Consider the following 22,523-nt stretch of genomic DNA (forward strand, 5'->3'; position numbering starts at 1 on the left):
GTGTATTATTATTATGGACTTATAGTTTTCAGATTTTATGTTTGTTCATTCAACCATAGCCACTATTCTCCTTTCACTAGTCAAGTTGTCTCAGCTTTAGTTGGTGGCAACCTTTTTTTAGGCTGGCTTCTATGTCCTTTTGACATTGACCCATTGATCTTTGAAAATATCCTTGCTTTCTAGCATATAAAAATCTTCCATGCATACCTTGTTCCTTTCTGCAGAACACATGGAATCAGAGTTTTCCCCAATGAGTCCTGGTTCCTTTTAGTGAGAGAGAAATTGTATGAGTAACAGCAATTTGGACGCTGCCCTATGAAACTTTGTTTCTAGACCTTTTCCGTGATCAAAACAAGAGAAGATAAATATTTTCTTTTTTTTTTCTTGTTAAGGCACAAGTTCACATAACTATTTACACTCCTATCTTCCAATTTAAATTCTTGATTCTATAGCTGTGCTTCCTTTTTAAATCTTGATACCTAACAAATTATACATAATTACTCATTTGCTTAACTGACAACATAATAATAGTTCTAAGAAAATTGTTCAATGTTAATACAAACAAACTACACAATACTGTTTAAATTTTTCTCTGCAGTTTTTTTTTTTCAACTGCATTTCACTAAAGATTTTTAGTCCAATTAATTTCTTTGAGAATCAGTCATTTGCCCTCACTCTGAATAACTCGGTAAGCACAGATGTGGTAGAGAATTTGGCTCTATTTGTCAGTTTGGTTTATGGTGTTAGCATATTAATGGCCAATAATTCTCAAGAGGTGGAGCTTTCAGCTACTAGGAAAGAGAAGGGTTCATTCTTTTTTTTGTTAAAGAAATGACTCAAATAGCTGTCTCCAAATTTCTGTATAATGGTTTCATATCACCACCGTCTGATTCATATGCATGATTTCTGATCTTGTCAACCAATTCTCTATCCAATTATTTAATTACTGGTAGTATTAGAATTCGCATATTTCAAATATTCATTTTTTAAAACTGTGTTAGCTATATTAAATAATGTTCTGATCTTTAGGGGGATTTTTAATTTTATTTTGCTTACCTTTCTGAGCTATGTATTATTATACCAAAGTTTGCATTATATAAATTCACATTCTAACATTACCTTATCCCAGTACCAAAGTCTTTTCTTTTCCTGCAGAGGAATTAAGCAGAGCTCCATATATTTAGCCAAAACAAACAAACAAACAAAAAACCTACATATAAATATTAATAAGGTTCTTGAGATTTTGTCTGAAATCCTCATTTGACTTATGGGTAAAATTTGGTTTTAGTTCATGTAATGTTAGTATCCTTGTTTTAATTATTTATAAATCTATGTAGAACTCATAAATATAGACATCAATAATACAGAAATTCAAATTTCCCAAGACCAAGTAAGAAAATTATAAAATAAAAATATAACCAAATTATGTATACCCCATTAGACTCCAATTAAATGTTAAAATCAATAACTAGAAAATGAGTTAGATTTTGTACTTCACAGCCATTTGTGGAACAAGTGGAAACCTTTTCTATTGAAACATTATTTTATATAAAAGGTGTTTGGTGGAAAAAGCAAAGTTTTCCTATTCAAATGAGTTTGAAAAGTGCTAGGTACAAAGATTGGAACCTACTGCAGTATGTTTTCAATATAGGAACAAAGTTTCTCATATTCATAATCATTAAGGCTATGACCAACCCTCCACCCACCATCATCACCCTGTTTATTTCCTTGGAGCATTTTAGGAACTGGTATTCTTGAGAAATGCAAGTCTAAATTCAAATTTGGAATAGTTTTATATTTGGAATGTTATCTTTTGAGCGTTCAAAGCAACTGTAAAAATTAAATATACAATATGAAAACCAATTAATTTAGCAATGCATTATTATTATGTCTATTTCTCTACTCATTATTGCCCTTTTGTTAACTATCAAGACACCCAGGAGGAAAAATAAATCAGATGATTGAGAGAAATATTTGCACAGAATGAGTTGATTTTTAATTACGATGGTCATTTTCTAATGTTTGGATAGTCTTGGCAGTGCATCAAGTAGGGATTATGTTTTCAATTATTGTTTTTCCTGAGAAATCTAACCTTATGATTCAAAACAAAATTCTCTCAGGATATAACAGTATGCAATCATTTCAACCTATAGTTTTTCACTCTTCATAAATTTTCCCATATTCCAAACCATTAGGGAGATGATGGCTCTATCTACACTAGCAAGCAAAGTGGTATAACTGAATAATTAACATCCTTATTCAGCTTAAAAAGAAAAAACGAACTTTAGGTTTTAGTTATCCCTCTTATGAATTACATTATCTGGTTGAATGTATCAAATAATTATTCCGCTTCACTCTTTACGTATATGTTCTTGACTGCAGTAAATTTCTAGAAATGATTCAGGGCATGTTTTAAGCCTTGTCAGTCATCCACTACCAACCCAGTCTGAGTGTCACTCCCTTCTTTTACACCTCTCCCACTTAGTAAGGCCTTAGCATATGCAACCTTTTATAATTTATTTTTGGTTTAGTACACACACAGACCTCTGAAAGTTGTGTGGTAGGATGGAAAGAAGATAAGCTTAGCAAATAAATAGACCAAGTTTCAATTTGCCTCTAAGTAAATTACATACTTAACTCTTTTAAACCTTAGTTTCTTCATTTGTGAAATGCAGATACATTGAAACAGCCAGGGTATTTGGGGCTGTAATAGGTTACTGATAATTAATGGCTTAAATGTTAGGGAATTTATTATCTCAAAACACAGGAAGTCCAGAGGCGGGGGTGGTTGGGGTTGATTAAATCAGGAATTTATTGATATCTTTGGCAACTCAGATGCTTTCCATCTTTTTGCTCCATTATGATTTCAAGATGACTGTGCACTCTGAGCGTCACCTCCTTGTGAAATAAGATCCACATGTGGAACAGGGAAAGTCCCTGTCTTGTGACACTTTTAAGAGTAAGATTCCTTCAACCCCACCAATTAGGCTTTCCTTTATGCCCTATTAATCATAGCCCAGAATTACACCACACAGTCATGCCCATTGACATGGGCTGCAGAACTACTGTAACTGGCTGAGAAGAATTAAGATTTACCCCAGGGCTGGGGACGGGAACCTGAAGCATATCGGAACCTAAATAAAATATTCTATTAGGAAAAAGAAAAAGGAAGAAGAGAAAGAAAGGGCAACAAAAAATGTAAGATTGGGGTGAGTTTAAACACCCCGGCACATAAGAACCATCTGCTTTATTTGTACTTGTCTCCCTACCTAGATGGTGAAGGTAAGGAATATGTGTCATGTCATTTTTGTATCTCCCGGTATTTTGTCTTCCACAGAGAATGTTATTTGGGAATATGCACAGCACCTGATGGTGAGGCCCCTGTAATTAATAAGGCATATGCTTAAAGTGGTTTTCCTCTTTTCTTACCTAAGTCATCTCATGGCAGTTGGATCTATGTTCAAGAGAGTTCCATGGTCTCACTGAGGCAGCAGGCAGACACTATGGAAGAGAGAGATCAGATCAAACTGACACCCATAGAGACAGTCAAGGTGCACAACACAGCCTCAGTCTTTTGGACTGTTCTTTCCAGTGTAGCTGGGATTGTGACCTGAATGGATATTAGAGCATTGAAAGTAAGGAGAAATAGTGCCCGTTTCCATTTATGGAAAGAGACAAAGTTTATGAAAGAAGGTCACTGAATTAACAAATGCATCATGTCCTGGAATCTTCTTATACTGGAGGTTGAAGAGAAGACAATAAATAATGTTAAATATAAATATAGACAAATACCACCCTCTGTAAGATGAGAAATTTCTCCGAAGCCTATGTTAATAGAGGGATTGTTATTGCCAATTTTCCGGTCTCTTCCATCCGTGGATGCCTTGGGTAATTCTGAGACAAAGCTCAAGTGAATGTAGCCAGCTGCCCAAAATGAATGCAGTCAAGTGAGAAGTTGCAGAGCCATGACTTGGGGCAGTATTGTGAATTAATCTGAGATGGAGCATCAGTTCCCAAGATCCATCATGGGCTTGGAATGTACTCCAGGGGGTGTTCACAGCCAGGCAGAGATGATGTCAGATACTAGTTTCAGAAATAACAAGGGTTGAGTGACTCATTACATATTATTAATCCCAACCCCCGGTGATGCCTTGGCCCCAGAAGCTGTATTTATTGGCTCTAATCAAATGGAAATATAATGGGGGAATTGGATAGAATAATGAGGAGTTAGGAACTTTAGGAAAGAAAAATAAACCAGCTTTGAGGTTTTAGGCAGAAAATGAGAAAATAATGAGGAATATTAATACACACATTTAGGGGGGAATAACTCCATAAGTGAAGTAAAACACGCAGGAAACTTAATATGCATTCCAAGGAATGAAACAATTATGGAAATGTGTGAGTTTTCTCAAAATATGCTTTTGTTGGGAGACTTTCATTTCTAATAAAGATTATTTATTGTAAGAATGAATAGTAAGTTTACTTCATAGGGAATCTGTTGGGCTTAGGTGTTGGACAATAAACACTACACACACATATGCTCCCATTCTTTAGGTGTTTTTCTTTTTTTTTCAGATTCCTTTGCATCTCATAAACCCAACCTCATGCCTTACCATGTCTTTTGAAATAGTAACTGATCAACATTTAGAAAGTGCATTAAGTTTCTTCTATTTCTTTTAAGGATTAATAAAAATTGCAAGCAAATCCAAAGAAATGTTTCTAGAAATTCTTTGAATCTTTTATGACACAACATTCTAATGTGGGTTAGGAATTTATTTACTTCAATCTACCATTAAATCTTATCTAGCTCATGAATCTATGGCAACTTCCCTATTAAAGTTAGTTAACACATAACAAAGTATTAATGAAATAAACTCAGAAACTGCATGTTATATATTGGTATTGGATATAATCAGAAATACATTTAAACAATTTTCTAGATAGTATACAAGAAAATCTGCTTAACTCTTTAACATCAGTGCAATTTTCTGCAAGAGTTATAATCTTTAATGTGTTAACCTGATAAGTAGTAGAATTCTTCACTTTCTTCAGCTAAAGTAGCACTCCTTTAAGCTTAAGAATAACATGTAAATTGTTATCTTTTCCCCTTCACTCCCACTGCCTTTCCTTCCCTTTATGCAGCAAAGATCTTTATTACAACAAACTTTGAGGCAATCATAAATGGCAAATTGATGATCTAGCATCAGGAACTTTCTAGATTATTTGGTCAGCATTTCTACTTTTGCAAACACATTTCTGTTGTTTAAAATGCCCTATTTTTCCAGTAGAGAAAAGTGATTATGCACACTTATTTAATCACCGTTTCAGTGCATTTACTAGGCCTCTATAGAACTGAAGAATACAATCCTTTTATTATGCTGATGTGGGTATTGTGACATGCATATAGAAGTAAAATTAAACCAGTAAAAAGTTAAATTAAACCAGAAAATTTAATCCCATTTTCTCTGTACTGTGTGTCTCCACCAAGCAGATCCTGTCCATTTCAAAGTCATTTTAACAGTATTCATCAATATGTCACCATTTAATTATTTTTTAAAAAATGATGGAGACTTATAAGATATCAATCAGAGAAAATCCTTAATGTGGAAAACCAAAGACTTCCATTTGTGTGTTGATGGTGGACTTATCTCAAAAGTTATTTATTGTTAATCTTATAAACTAATTTATCAAGAAATCAGTGCCTTCCATTGACTTCTTAAATGAAAACAGGAATAGTTTGACTTCGATTCCTGCCCTGACTTCTCAGATGCCTTGAATATTACAATTCTCATCACTTCACTAGAGTATTTCAGTTCTGTTCACAAAATTTTTTTAATTTTGATGAAGTTTATCTATTTTCTCCTTTGTTGCTTTTGTTTTTGTTTTGTTTTTTGTTTTTTGTCACATCTACAAAATCATTGTCTAATCCATGTCACAAATATTTACCACTATATTTTTGTCTAAGAGTTTTATAGTATATGTATATATATATATATATATATATATATACATATATATACATATATATATGTACATATATATGTATATATATATATATATATATATATATATATATATATATCTCCAAAACAATGTATACAAATGGACACTTTGGTCAACGTTGCTCAAGCAGTAGTTCGCCGTAATCAGAAGTATCTGGATGCTGATAGTAACCACTTTGAGCACCTCTTGTAATTGCAGAAGTCAAACATGACTTGTATTCATCTTTTGTTATCAGTATATATTGAGTATTACTATCTTACTACAGTTTTTTCCTTTCTTAAAATATGTATACATTATTTTGGCACCCTGTGTGTATGTATGAGTGTGTGTATTTTTTAAATATTCATATAGTTTTTAAAAACCATAGATTTTTTAAAAATTTACATTTAGAAACGTAATCCATCTTGACTTAATTTTTTTGTATATGATACGAGATAAGGATCCAACTTCATTATTTTACATGTGCCTATCCAGTTGTCCCATCACCATTTGTTGAAAGAGTGATTTGTTATACAATGTATCATCTTGGCACCCTTATTGTAAATCGACTGTGAATGTGAGGGTTTATTTCTGGACTCTCAACCCTATTCCAGTCATCTATATTTCTATCCTTATGCCAGTACTACACTCACTGTCTTGATTACTGTAGCTTTGTAGTTAAGTTGTGAAATTGGAAAGTGCAAGTCCTCCCACTTTGTTTTTATTTTTCAAGATTGCTTTGGCTATTCTGGGTCATTTACATTTTCTTATTAATTTAAGGATCAACTTGTCAATTTGCGCAAAAATACCAGCTAGAATTTTGATAGGAATTGTCAAGAAATTCCAGAAGACCCTTCTGGGAGGCGAAAGAGAGATTTTTATTTATATGTGGTCTGCAAGCCAGGGAATCAGGAGTCATAGCCCACAGCATAGACCAAAAGAGGGAGGGGGAGGGTAGGGCAGAGTATTTAAGGTCAGTAAGCACAGAGAGCTGATCTTTAAGGGGATTGGTTGGGGCAAGCAGCAAAACTGTAAGTATGTGCAAGCAAGATGGAGATTGCTCAGGGCTACAGGGCATCTCCAGTTTGCCAACTCATGGTTAGCAGGTAGGGTCATGAGATATGACCAAGGTTGGAGTCAAAACACATCAGCAGCAGGGGGTGGCATAAGATATGGTGGGTCAGGAGGAAGTGGTCACAAGTCAGTTTCCCTTGAAGTCTGCAAAATAAACTGGTAAAACAAGTTTTGTGGTGAAAGGAACAATGCAGCAAATGCAGTTCACCACATAAACTGCTTGATCACGCGCAGGGCCAGAGTTCAAATTGCAGAAAGGTCTAGATATTTGATCACAAAATTATGATATTAGAATCCCCAGAATTGAACTTTAGATCAATTTGGGGAATAGCACTATCTTAACAATATTAAGTCTTCCGCTCCATGAATATGGGATGTCTTTTTATTTATTAAGATTGTCTAATGTTTTTTAACAATATTTTGTAATTATTTGAGTATAAGGTTTTCACTTCTGTCAAATTTAAGTTTATTCCTATAAAAGAGCACTTTTGAAAAAAAGAATGTTTAGATTTTCTAAGCATTCGTGCCTTGGACAGACATGACAGCAGGGTTGGGTTGTAGAATAAAATAACGTGTTAACAGTACTCTCTCATAGAAATGAGGTCAGAATTAAGAGAATGAGTTTGGAAGTTATAATCCTGGATCTTCTTCTTAACAGCTTTGGAAACTTGGGTAAATGAACTGCTCTATGCCATTTTCATTATCTGAAAATAACTGTTTTTTTAAAAGATATTTATACCAGAGAGATTTTTGTAAAGATTAAATGTAGTAATAAATATAAGGTTCAAAGAACTATAATTGGCACATGCTAAGCAGTTAATAAACATAAGCTACTCCCATTGTTACAGTACTTTCTTTCTTAAATTCTCTCTTCCCCCAAACCTCTGCTAAGAAGTCACAGTTACATTTGTGATTGTCTCACTACCTTCTGGTATGCTGAGGCAGAAAAAAGGCTGAGAACAGCTACTCAAACTCTTAAACTCTTTGTTTTCCCATTGTTGAAGAGCTTTTCTAGGAAGCCACCAGTGTGTTTCTTGCTTCCTGGGATTCTGGGGTTCATTTTGTTGGTGTTTTTCAGCTGGTCAACTGGCTGGAAACTCCTCCGTTGAGATGTATCGCCAAGTGCTCCTGTCTGGTTGTCGCTGTGTAGAATTGGACTGCTGGAAAGGACGGACCGCAGAAGAGGAGCCAGTCATCACCCATGGGTTTACCATGACAACGGAAATATCCTTCAAGGTAGAATGAACGAAAATGACTAAAAGAGGCACCTGGGGAGATTGGACCCCTTTCGAGTAAAGCCTCCTAAAGTAGACAGTCCCAGTGTTTACAATGAAGTCCATAGGCTATTAATCATCTTTGCCATTTTAGAGGCTAACGCTTAACAGTTTATCCATGGATGGTAGTTGGGATCAGGTGAACTGACTCATGCTAACCAAATCTAAAGAAACTGTTTTATAAAGGAAATAATAAATTTATTTGTCTACTTAGCACTCATTCTTTTTTTTCTTGCATTTTATCATTGGGAATTATAACATATAAAACAAAGAATTCATACAACTTATTTGTACAAGTTAACAAATTGATGCAAAGTTTGCACTCATGAACTACCACCAAAATCAAGAAATAGGAATGTGCTGGCACCCCAGAAACACTCCACATACCCAATCCCGTCAGAATGACCCCCGTCGCCCCAGAGATGACCATCTTCCTGACCATTACGGTGATCAGTCACCCTTTGCATTTCTTTAGAGCGGTACTAGTTTATGTACAGCCCTAAACAATGTAGTTTCACCAATTTTTAACTTGATATAAATGTATTCATACTGTAGTATGCATTATTTTGTGTTTTGCTTTTTTCACTCCACATTATTTGGGAGAGTCAATATTATTGCATGTATCTCTAGCTTATTTGTTTGCTTGCTTGGTGATGATGATGATATTAATGAGTACTATTTAATTATTATATAATATTCTATTCACAGAATATACTCATATATGGAATAATAATAATAATAATAATAATAATAATAATAATGATATATATGGAATGGAATACTGGCTATGATATGCCATCTTTTGGCACATTGATACTTAGGGCTCGAAGACCCCTAGGGCACAAATGTAGTCAAAGTTGGGTTCATTGGCTTATGCAACAAGAGAGCACAAATGTCATGGGGAACTGTGATGCCTCTGTAAAAGTGTATTAGAGAGAATTTACAGAATTTAGGCTTGTATTAAGTGATTTGGGTGAGGGTGAGTCAAGTAAGCAGGGTCTTTCTATGGATAGGATGCTGTCAGGAAGGAGAAACAATCATGATTGGGTGTCTTAATAAATCCCATCTAGGAAGCAAAACAAAGCCGAAATTTATAAAGAAGCATCAACCACTCTTAAATAGTTAGTGATGAGGGTGTGTTTGGTCATCTCTCCTCTCTTCCAATTCATGGCTCTATCGTACACCATAAAGGGCCTCACATTCATGCATATGGACAAATATGAGTTCTGTTCAGGTCCCCTGCAGAGAGCCATCATTAGGAGCTTGGGGGCATTTGAGTGGGGAAATCTGTGGTCCTAGGTACCCTAGAAAGTAATCTAGAATGGGGATATGTGGGCTTTAGGGAACATGTTTTCTTGGCTGACTCAGGTTTCTCACCCCTTTGGAAGGGAATAGACAGAGAAGGACCAGAGGACAACCTCTGGAGCACAGGTCCCATGGTGTGAACCCCATTACCTGGGTTACATCAGTCTCAGGGCAGAACTGGTTCTGGGTCATTAACTCTTGCCCTAAGTAACCACAGAAATAGAGCCCAAGTATTTGGATAACGAAGGTACATAGAGTGAGGACAAGACCATTGAAAATGGGGAGGTCAGAGTGTTAAGAGGCCAGAATATTGAAGGAATTAGATAGATGTTAATATCACCAAGATTGGTGACAAAACTTTGGATAAAGAAGAAAATGAGCCATTTGCCAAAGTCTTTGCTGAATGAGGGGAATCTCAGTAGATGGCAGAAGTGAAGAAATAGTTAAAGCTTGTTTGGCTGCTTCACGAGAACTCGGTTTTGTTTTGTTTTAAAATAAGAAGATTGAGAGGTAATGTTTCAAAAGTAACACTGGGAGCAAAACATTCCAAATCTTCAGCTTTTAGCCCTGGGACACTTGTGATGTGATAAAATAAACAGCTATCACTTGAAAGAGCAGCAAAAAAAGAAGATTTTTAGGGGACAGCCAGGTTTCAGTTTAGGTAAATGTATTTCTTGATCAAAAGTACTGTTTGACAGCAATAAAAATGTGTTCAGACGTAATATCATTAGCACCATAAAATATGTTTAGTATGTGTGTCTAGGGAATTTGACTTTTCATGATTTCTTAAACTTAAGCTACAATACAACAACAAGAGAAAAATAGCGCCCTTTACTAAATTTTACAACAAAGTTTAATGATGGGTTGACCTTAATTTTGATAAAAAATCTTTAAAAGTTTATCTGCTCCTTTTGGTTTTCTTTAATGGAAAATCAATGGGTTTTTGTTTCATTTTTCATAGTCTCCCACCCTCCCAGCTCCTGCCGTTATCCTTTGTTAGATATCTAAGGTATCAACCCGAACCCGGTTGGGCTATTAAAGAAAAAGTAGGGGATAGATGACCCTAGTATGGGGTGAGTGCAATTTGAGCTCACCTATGTGATAATGGATGAAGATGATCCAGGAAAGGGAGACAGCACATTTTGATGGAGCCATTACTGAGCTAAGGAACTGATGGCCTTGTACACCGAAACATTGCCAGGAGGGCCCACCCACCCCCTTGCCTAGTGCCCCTCAGATTTCATGTGAGGAGCAATTACATTTCTTAAAAATTTATAATCCTCAAGGTACTTGTTTTATTAAAATGTATTGGGGTGACAACAAAACTACATAGGTTTCAACTGTACATTTCTACATTACATCATCAATATACTGCATTGTGTGCTCACCACCCAGAGTCGGTTCTCCTTCCATCACCATATATTTGAGTTCCTTTGCAGGGGGTTGGAGTGCAGGTAAACACCAAGTTTTAAGCATATTTATTTTATGTGGAGCATTGGCTATTTGGCCTCAGCCATCGAGTCAGCTTAGAGTGACTCTCCCTATGCACTTAACAGTACAAGAGGTTCTTCAATCTCATCTGTGATCTCTGAGCCACAGGCTGATTGAATATCTATTCCTGGGCTCCAGGAATAGCACAGCTTCTCAACCACATCCACACACTTGCTGACAGATTTAGAGACTAAAAGACTAAAACTGGCCCAGAACACTGCTTCCTCTCTCTCCCTGCCAGAGTTAGGGGTAGGAGGTGGCCAATAGAGCAGGAAATCCATCGCCTCTGCTGGTTGGTTTGTCCAGCCACGCTCTCTGCTAATGTGCATTTGCAGGATATATCATTCTTGCAGAGATGTGGACAGTGGTGGGAAAGGATGAGTGTGGGGAGTAGAAATGCCAACCTGTTTTGTGGACAAATATACAGAGCAAGAATTCTCTACATCAGGACTAGGACTAGGACTATGCCCCTGAGGCACCTTACCTGCAAAATTTAGGGAGGAGCTTACTCTCAGTGCCATGTAAATGCAGAGTGGACACCTGCGAATGGGTGGTTCTTTACATATTGCATTTAGATACCTACTTGCCTCACCCTAGGCCCAGCCCTGCTCTGCATGATCATCAGTATGTGGTCTGCTTTTCCAGAAACTACTTTGTACAGTGACTTTGTAAGAAAGGGTAAAAAAAGAAATGGGGAACAAGGCCCTACGTGACCTACCCCACCCCCATTATCACTTTCCCCCTCATTCACTTGGCTCCAACTCCACTGGCCTCCTTGCTGTTCCTTGGCCATGGTAGGCAGGTTTGACCACACAGCCTTGGCACAGGTTGTCCTCTCTGCCTAGAATGCGCTTCCCCCAGGCATCTGCATGATTCATCTCTTACTTCCTTGAAAACTGTCAAATGCCACCTTTTGAACAAGGCTTAATGTGACCGGTCTATTTAATACTGTAAGCAGCCATCAAGCCCTCTCCCACACTCCTGAGACATTCCCCACCACCTCTTTATTTTTTCTATTTATCAACTGGCACTTATCACCTTCTACCACTCTGCTTAACTTAATTATTATGTTCCTTGTTTATTGTCTGTCTCCTTCTACTAGTATGTAAGCTCCACAAAGACATGATCTTTGTTTTGTTCCCTGATCTGTCCCAAGCACTTGAAAAGAATCTGGCATATAGTAGGTGCTCAATAAATGTTTTATAAATGAATTTTCCCATTCCAACACAAATAGACAAATTACAGCATAGCTTTCATTTTTAGTTTTTTCTTTTTTTTTTTTTTTTTTTTTTGCCTCTGCTTATCACATGAATGAATTTTGTCTTTCTCTATTTTCACATGTGAAATTCCACGTGTAGTATATTGGAGGGCACTGAAAAGATTCTCTCAATGTTGGCCAGTTTGGGCTATCCCATATATTTGGACCTGACCTTTACAGTGCAATTAGACTATATTCTGTAGCCACAGGTGTATTGCAGCAGCAAAATAAACTAAATGCAGAAGTTTGTCATTTTTGTGTCACATAGTTTATCTACTCTCAGCCTATGCAATCGGAAAAGCTTCTGTGAGATATATGCCCCAAAGCAAAAGTTCCTATTGGCATTTACCTCCTATTTATTGTATGAGCCAAAGTAAAATGTTATGTTCTGGGAAAGGGGACATGCTATAATTCTCCTTCTCTCTGGAGGGCTTTTTATTTTGTAGCCTGGGTTTATTTATTATTTACCCCATATATCCGCCCTTCTGTTTCTCCGCCTTATTGCCTGAGCCTTTCTGATGGTCAGGACAGTAATTTCACCACTTAGGCTTCATTCTCTCTGCTCTCACTCAATCTCCTTCCTCCCACAGTGGGCAGCCACCCACCCTCCCCATCCCCACGCTGCTCCTTTTTATTCCCTCAGGCAGCTCCTTTGTAATCAGCAATTGTACAAGATGGGAAACTGGATAATGTGATAACATATATGATGAAATGTATTAAATTTGAGTATGTGGTTAAATGGAGCATTTCTGAAAACAAAGCTTCATTCTCTGAGAGAAATAATAATTTAGGATGCAATTTAACTGCTACATAAACGCTCACATAAAATGGATATCAAATACACCCTGCTGTTGTCTGTCAAGGATAAAGGATTTCAAGGGCAGTTTTTTTCCCACTGGAGGTTAGTAATTGAGCCATATGGTTTGTAGATTATTGAATCCAGTGTTAGCAGTCTCTGAAAAATGGTTTTGGCTTAATAAGGAGCAATCGCGCTGTAAGGTACTTTCACATTCCAGTGTCCACTAATGACAGTTTATGTGACAGAACGAAACTTCAAACCTGTAACAATTTTTCTCATCCTGATGGATCATGTGAACAGTGCAAAATATTCTAAAAAAAAAAACACCACAAAAGTCCGACAATGGAACTTCTGGAGTTTTCAGGTACTCTCCGCTAAAATGATTAGATGAAATTCAGTAAATGCTTTCTTTGGTTTTAAAAGTTCAGAAGGGTTTTCTAAGCTGATAGCTAACCTTATGGTAGAGATGAGAAGAGACAGATAGAGGGAGGAAGGAGCAGATGGAGGAAAAGAGAGAAAAGAGACTACAGAGGGTAAGAATGCAGCTCTGGAGCTGATGTCAGAGTTCTAATGCCAGCTCTCCTATTTGCTGGCTGCAGGCCTTGGAGAAACACCCTGACTAATCCGAGCCTCTTTCTTATGAGCAAAATGGAGATGGTAATAGAGCTTACCTCCTAGGTTGGTTGTCAGCATTCAAGGATGCTACTTAATATACAGACATTGCTTAGAAGAGTGCATGGTACTCGGGGACTACTCTATCAATGGTAGCTACTGATATTATAATTGAAATTTAAGAAGTCACACTTTAGCTTTCTTTTTATAAATATGATGGCTGTGGTATTATTTATTCAAGGAGTTATTAAGGCAGAGTGAGGGCACAGGTGAATTAAGTCATTTATAAAGCTGCTGTGGTAAAGGCTGTGGGTGCCCTCCACACACAACCCCTGGCATGGTTTAGAAGGCTAAACTATATGGCAAATTAAACACAGCCCAGACTTGTTTAGGGACCCAGTGGGAGCTGAGAGGGATATGGCAGATGAGCGTGGAGAATCCATTGCGAACATGGGTCCTAAGTCAAGTGCACTAGACTAGAAGTGTACAGCACCAGAGACAGAAAAAGTGAGAAGTAGGGGACACAAGATAGGAAGGACTAGGAACCAGGGCCCAGCAGCAGTTCAAGCCATACCAGCATCTCCACTGTGGGGTGAGAGAAGCCGACCCAGGGAGCTAGGAAGACAGAGAGGCATAAATTTCCTGGTGGTCTGAAAGCAGGCCCATAAAAATACCCACATTTAATTGGCCAAAAATAAGGAGAAAGGCCGTTGTCCTGGGACAAAATACCCACTTTTCTAAGGCAGAAGGGGTAGGGTTTTCACTCACCTTCAGGCCTGATTCTTATTGGCCCAAATGCTGATGGGGAGAGTCTATAGTCAAGCGTCATTATTAGAGGCAACTGGAGATATTCTCAAACAGCCAAAATCACTAATTATAATCAGAAAAGTTATTGAAGTCTTTTACTGACATTTACATTTGAGAGACTCTTTTCCAATGTAAGACGGACTCAACCTTGAATGGAAGTTTCAGCCATGAAAGTGTTGAAATTAACTAGGCTATTGAGTATGGAACATACTTTCATTCTTTCATTCTTTTCATTCTTTCATATATGGAATATATGCCCATCAGCTTCTGTAATAGAAAGTCACATTTACCTTTGGTTATAATCAAGTTTTAAGCTTTGCTTAAGCCAACGATTAGACTAGTCCAAAGATTGACAAACTATCCTCTTTAGGCCACATTCAGCATGCCACCTCTTTTGGTGAATTAACTTTTGTTGGAGCATAGCCATAGCCACGTGTTTACTTATTATCTGTGGTTGCTTTGGGGCTACAAAGGCAGAGTTGAATAGTTGCCATAGAAACCATTTGGCCAGCAAAGTCTAAAATATTTACTATCTGGTCCTTTATGGGAAAAGTTTGCTGGCCTCTGAAATACTCAATAGAAAAATAAATGGGATCATAAATAGATAAATGATGTTTCTCTTTTATTACGAATGTTAAGAGTTCATTTATTTATTTGAAAATATTTAGTGAACATCTAGAATGTTCCTTAGCACTTCCTAGGCCCTGGAGACAGAGCAGTGGGGAAAACTGAGTGCTTACCCTCAAGAAGCTTCCATTCTAGTGGGAAGAAGTAGATCAAAATAAACATACAATATGGCACATGGAGATATGCCCTTTAAGGTAACATAAGTTAAGTATTGAACAAAAGAGGGGCTAGAGGTATGCCATTATCAGCAGTATGGTGGCAGAAGGACTGTTATTACAAGACATTTGAGCAGAGACCACACACCCCCTCAGGTATGGAAGTGAGTCCTGCTTTCAGGTAAGAGTATTCCTGATAAAGGCAACAAAGATAAAGAAATGAAAGAGAAAAACAAGGAGATGAAGTCATGCTCGGTGTATTCAAGGAAAAGCAAGAGGAGGTCAGTGAACTGTATCAGGGTAAGCAATAGTGAACAGGTAAAGGAGATGAATCTAGAGAAATAGCAGGTGCCAGATCTGATAAAGAATTTGGATTTCACTCTGAAATAGAAGGCCAATGGAAAAATCTTACTCCAAAGTAGTGAAATAATCTGATTCCTGTTTGATAACAATCACTCTGGCTATCGTATGTAATATATGGGACAAACACAGAAGAAAGAAAGCAGTTAAAAGTTTCTATCAGTCAGCCTCTGCTTGGTTTTGCTGCAATAACAAAAAATTACAGAATCTCAGTGATTTAGACCCACAAAGGTTTATTTCTTGCTTGGGTTTGATGTTAGCTGTTGCTCTGATATTGTCTATAATCCACAAAGAAAGAATAGCCCCAATCTGTGATATCCCTGAGCTCATGGCAGAGGGAAAAGAGAAATGGCAGAACCACATCATGGCTCTTGAAGACGGGTCAGCAGATGACCATGCCATTTTCATACACATTTCACTCCAAAACACATGGCCATGCCTATTAACAACTGATCTCAGAGAAAGGGGTAGTGAAATGTGGGAATTATGATAAAATCTACCACAGCAGTTACTGCAAAGGTTTTTGGATCAGGATAACGGAGATAGAGATGCTGAGATGTAGGTATGTTAGGGACAGGATATATCCTGGACATGTTTGGGACAGGATTGCTGATAAATCAGAAGATGTGAGAGAAAGAGGTCAAGAATGGCTCCAGTGTCTTGCCTTTACCTGATACAATAGGGCCACATTTATTAAATGAACAAAATCTAGGCTCACCCCCCCGCCCACCTTTTCTTTGCATTTATCATTCACTTCCTTTATGATATATCCTCTCAATTATTTTGAGGGTTTTGATCTTAGGTGGTTAAGCTCATTAAGCTAATTTGCTGCATGGGAGCTACTGCAAAGTTTAAGAGCATAAACTCTAGAGTCAGATAAAGTTTCCTGGGGTTTACTAGATGTTCCTGTCTGTGATCTTGGGCAAATTGGTTAATATCTCTGAGCCTCCATTTTATAACCTATAAAATGGTGGATACTACTTTTCTTATATGTATAGCATGAGAGAAGATATGTGTCTGGAACATAATAAATGCTCATTTAATGGGGGCTCTTGTTTGTATCAGTAAGAGGTTGAGGTAAGATTTAGGGTGAGTGGGGAGGAAGGTACCAGCAAGGTAAGTAACTTTAGTTGATTTGAGAATATATGCCCATCATGAGCTGGGTTCTTTATCTTCTCTCAGTGCATTCGCACAACAGACTCATGGAATGTAGTATCTCACCCCCACTCTACAGGTCAGTAAGCTAATGCACGGAGGCATTACGTGAAATTTCCCAAGGTCACACAGCTTGGAAGTCTAAGAAGTAAGAGTCAAACACAAGTCTGTTTGAATTCAAAACCTGTGCTCAAATAAATCAAAAAAAGAATTTAAAATCTTGATGTAGCTTGCTATTTATAGTGCACTTATTTTTGATGGCATCCACTATCATAAAAGTTAAACTGATCATGTATGAAAGGCAATCTGTGAACTCACTTCTAAGAAATGATGAGAGCGGGTTTTTTGCTCCATGCAGGAAAATCCCCCTTACAGGATATATGCAAATATAGTAAGGATTAGAAAGTCTTATTTATACTCTGGAGCCAAGGAAATAGCTTTCTGGCTTGGCTATAAAGAAGGCTATGCATTCTTTAAGGAAGGTAGAGAAGATAATGGAGAAGGCTCAGGCACAAAGAATGAGAGTAGAAATTCCTACTTGAAAGGAGGAAATGAAAAAAGTAAATGCAACTAAAAACAAATTATGAGTATGTGAAACCACAGTGGCACTGACAGTGATATAATTGAAAATAAATGAGATCGCACTTTAATACCAGTTCAATGAAAAAAACATTTTGAAAAAATAATGCCCAAAGCTGGTGAATATGCATTGAAATCTGGTCCTTCATTACATTACTCTAGGCAATCAAAGATGAAAAGTAATTTGGAGAAACACAGGAGAGTTTAAAACTATTCATATTCTTTAATTCAATAATTCCCCTTCTGAGACTTTATTCCCAGAATAATTCAAAATATTAGGAAAAAATGAAGATGTGCTTTGTAAAATGATTTGAATGATAACTTTTAAAATATGTCTATCCCACAACTGGGTAATGGTTAAATCAATTATGATACTGCTACTCCCTAGAATTTTATACAGATATTAAAACTTATGGCATACACATTTTTAAAAAAATATAGATTGAAGAATAAAGTACTGATATATGTTACAGCATGGATGAATGAAAGCATGCTAAATGAAAGGTGCCAGACATAAAAGGCCACATATTGTATGATTCCATTTATATGAAATGTTCAGTATACGCACAGCTATGGAGATAAAGGTAGATTAATGATTGCCTAGAGCTGGATGTGTGAGGTGGGGTGGGGGAATTGGGAGTGACTGCTAATGGGTACATGATTTCTTTTGGAGGTGATAAAAATATTCTAACTTAAATTGGGATGATGGTTGTACAACTCTGAATATACTAAAATCATGTAATTGTACACTTTAAATGGGTGAATTGTATCTCAGTAATGTTATATATCATAACAATGTTAAAAAACACAAATAGAGTAGTTACTATAATTAAAACTCAGTTATACAGATACATGAAATACAAACTAGAAGTAATATAACCAAATGCCAACAGTGGTTTGGTTCAAAGGGTGAATTTATGAGTGAAAATGTTTGCTTGCTCTTGCCCAAATTTTTTATAATATGATTGATTTATTTTATTATTTTTTAAAAAGTAGGTTTAATGAACAAATAATAGCATCATTCCACATTTGCATTTCCCCGTCCCCCCAAAATTCAGTCTCCTTTTTCTTTCCTTGCTAAGTCAAGAGTCAGAAAATTTATAGTGCAGCAGCCTTCACAATCCCTTCTAGTCATTTCAGGCCACTTGATACAATTCTATGAATGAAAAAGGGTAGCCATATTAATTTATGTAGCTCCAAAGAAAAAAATACAAACATTGAAATTCTGACATACTGACTATTCATGTGTTTCATTTTTAGGAAGTGATAGAAGCCATCGCCGAGTGTGCATTTAAGACTTCACCTTTTCCAATTCTCCTTTCATTTGAGAATCATGTGGATTCGTAAGTATTTAAGACATTCAATAGGGAGTCTTTTTCCCACGTGTCATGTTTAATAATTGTTCACTCGATGTAAAATTATTTGAGATTATTAATGGTGTTCTTAGATTATGTTATATATTAGGTGGCATGTTTTCATCTGTATGTGATGGAATTCATTGAAATTTCATTTACATTAAAATAATCCATTGGACTTGTGAAATCTGTTTTCATGACACAGGATTTTTCAATTAAGGACTACTCTTTTTACAATGCAGTGGAATACATTTCCTTATATAATACATGTCTCTATTGCAGTGGGCCACTTTTGTACTCCTCCTTCATTAGCTCCTTCTGTTGCATGCAAACTTATAGTCAATTTTGCCACACACTAAAATGGCTGGTTCTGTATGCATTGGGGCTGGTGGAAAGACAGCTGTAAATTTTATTCTGCCACTTTGCACTTATACAAAACTCAGACCACCAAATGTTCCCTCCATCCTCTTCCCATTGGTTTCCCCTGTTTATTAGTATTGGCAAATATTTGCCCATTTCAGAATAGCCTGCACTTATTGCTGAGCTACATAAAGAAAAGGTAATTTTGACTTGACTGTTTTATGTTCTTTTTATGACAAAGGACCAGAGTAAGATACTGTGGGGACAGAGCAAGGAGTGCAGTTTCCAGGCTCTCGGCCTCACGTGGAAAGGTCCTGGCTCAGGTAGTAAATGGCCATAAACTGTGACTGCATGGCCATCAGCTGTCGCTAGTTAGCCGTCAGCTGTAACCAGTTAGCCATTGGCTACTAATATAACTGCCATGGCTACGCTAGCAGAAAAATTAGGGCTAGCAAGAAGATGGTGGCTGAGCTAGCAAGCGTGGATTGCAGTTAGCATGGCGGATTGCAGCTAGCAAGAGGGGTTGGTTGGTTGGTTGGCAGAGAAGCAGACAGCAGATTGTGGATAGTGTGGCTCCTGCTTCCTGTGTCTCCAGCCAAGCAACTAAGGAGAATATAGTGGTATGACTCCACTATCTATGCTCCATGGGTGTTCCTTTTTGGCCTCACCATGTCCTGCATTCTTATATGGGGAGCTGTCTTTTCTGCCAACTGACCGACTCACCTTGCTAGCTGCAATCTGCGCTTGCTAGCTCAGCCACCATATTCTTGCTAGGCCCCATTCTCTGCTAGCGTAGTCACGGCAGTTATATTAGTGGCCAATGGCTCACTGGTTACAGCTGACGGCCAACTAGCCACAGCTGCTGGCATCTGATCACAGTTGATGGCCATTTACTACCTGAGCCAGCACCTTTCTATGTGAGGCTGAGAGCCTGGAAACTGCTCTCTGGGGCTCTGGCCCCACAGGAGCGGGAGTTGAGACCCCACAGGCCGCCCTGCACGACACACACATTTATTTTTTTTTTTATTGGTCATAATTTATTTTGATGATGAATTTATTTTGTGGATATTGTCTGCATACATGGGTATGATTTAGGGGAGAGGAACAGATACTGTGACCCCATTTGTGTCTACTGCTGTGTCATAATTGTATGGTTGTGTGGATAAAACACAGTTCAAAATAAAACATAGTTGAAATCTTTTCTTATCTAAGCCTTATACAACTCTTTCTTGAGAATCAGTCTGTTAGATTATTCCTACACAGATCCATTGCATTTAAGCAGTGGGTTTATATTTTTGAGACGACACACACATTTATATCAAACACGCAGATATTAGTTTATCATGTAGTTATTCAGCTTAAAGAGCTTCAAAATGAAAAATTCTAAATCAGTTCAAGATACCAAAATTGTCATCCATGGAATTAGTGTGTGAAGACTCCGTAGTTATACCCATCATTGCTCAAACAAGACTTTGTGAAGTAGTCCTCTCTTGCATTTCAACGACCTAAACTGGTTTTCTCAACTATAAACCAATAGCACCTGCCATAATCTGACTCACAGGTTCCCTTTTCTCTCCTTCTTATTTAAGTCTTTCCCAGGTCACTAATGTACTCTGCCCAACTAATTCTCAACAACACATGCTTCAATTCACTAATTCTTACAGAATTCACCAAATCTTAAAAAAGCAGTTTCTAAGTTGGGGCATGATCAAATTTCAGTTTGAGGAATTTCTAAGGAGTTAAGTGATCATTTGTTAATTTATATGTAGAGAGAGACCTTATTTTTTGACATAACCAATTTTATAATTGTCTGTATTTATAGTTTGCCCCCAGGAAATCTATATTACATTTATCGACTCGTGATTCTGTTTCATTAGGAAACAGTTATTCAATGAATGTTGTAATCATTTGGCGCAGTTTTTCTCACACTTCTGAGGGTCAGTTGAAGAGAAAAGAATTTATTCTGTTTATTCTGTTTCACTACTATTTCTCTTCTAAATAAAGAGACCACCTCTTTAGTCATTGTATTTTTTACCTTATTTGCTGCAACAGCTCTGATTTGCAAATAACTTTTCTGGAGTATTTTCTCATCTCTGCCCATCCATTTGTAATTGGGCTCTAAAATACTTTAGTACCTTTCTTCCAGGCACTATAGTTCCCAGACTTGTTGATGTGTTATTTCCTTTTTGTAGAAATATCTCCAAATCTAGCACATTTGTTTTCTTTAAGAAATGTTTCTATATAAATTAGACAAAATGAAAAGCTATTTACAAAATTTACAAATCCATTCTTTATTGTCACACCTGTTACAATGAGCTCTCCCTACGGTGTCCAGAGAGGTGTCAATAACCACCACCACCACAAACATAATAACAGGTAATATTTACTATGTCATGAGCAGTGTTCCAAGCATAAGCTCATTTAACCCTCACCACAAACCCAGGTCTCCTAAGAATGAATACTATTATGATTATCCCTATTTTATAGATGATGAAACTGAGTCCCAAAGAGGCTGAGTAACTTACCCAAGGCCATGCAGTTAAAACGTGACAGAGCTGGAATTCAAACCCATCCAGTCTAGCTTCAAAACTTACACGTTTAACCAACATCTCTTACACCTAAGCAGAAGCTCATGAGCCTTCAAAGCATCGAATGAAGGCACCCAGAGCATCCACAAGGCAACTGCAAATGTTAACATTTATGTGGTCGCATCCACAGGACATTTTTTGCAGTCTTCAACACCAGTCATACAGAGAGCCAAAACTGGGCATGAAAACTAAGCCCTACAGTGAACACAAGAGAAAAAAAAATAGTGCCATAATACTGCTCTTTCTGGTATAAAAATGAGAAATTTAGCTATTAAAAGTTTATTAATAATTCATACATGACAAAAGAAAACAGGAAAACAACCCTCCCAGGATGCCATGATGTTTATCTCAAACCATTGAGATAATCTAATGGCAGTGAAATACAAAGATACTGAATTCTACTGTGAGAGGAAGTTGTTTGCTTCATAGTTCTGTTGTCCTTGAGCTCCAAATATCAAAATCGTTCCAACACAATTCTTTCCTTAGAGGACTATCACATTCCCAAAGAAAACAGATAAACCCTATGCTTGACCCGTGGCCACCTCACCTCGTTGCTGACCCAGGTGGTGGACATCATTCATCAGCTGTGCTCTTGTTCCCACTAAACCTAGATCTAACCTCAGAATCCTCCTCAACACAGTGACCCAGGAACATGCCCACCTAAAACATCGGAAATCTATGTGCCACCTCTAGTGAACCATTTTATTCTCCTGTATGCTGCAGGTACAAAATGTCGGTCTCA

The 22,523-nt window shown here is 37.2% G+C and overlaps 1 protein-coding gene across 5 annotated transcripts in view; it reads left to right on the forward strand.

The window, feature by feature from the left end:
- The window catches only part of PLCB1 (phospholipase C beta 1), a 675,558-nt gene that overhangs the window by 506,519 nt on the left and 146,516 nt on the right, over positions 1-22,523 (forward strand). For all 5 annotated transcript variants that reach the window (XM_081034743.1, XM_081034741.1, XM_081034744.1 and 2 more), the window contains 2 exons: positions 8,135-8,292; positions 18,739-18,821. In XM_081034743.1, coding sequence (XP_080890869.1) covers positions 8,135-8,292; positions 18,739-18,821 — 241 coding nt within the window. The remainder of the gene's footprint in view (positions 1-8,134; positions 8,293-18,738; positions 18,822-22,523) is intronic.

Source organism: Rhinolophus hipposideros, assembly GCF_964194185.1.
Source record: "Rhinolophus hipposideros genome assembly, chromosome: 22".
Classification (NCBI taxonomy): domain Eukaryota; kingdom Metazoa; phylum Chordata; class Mammalia; order Chiroptera; family Rhinolophidae; genus Rhinolophus; species Rhinolophus hipposideros.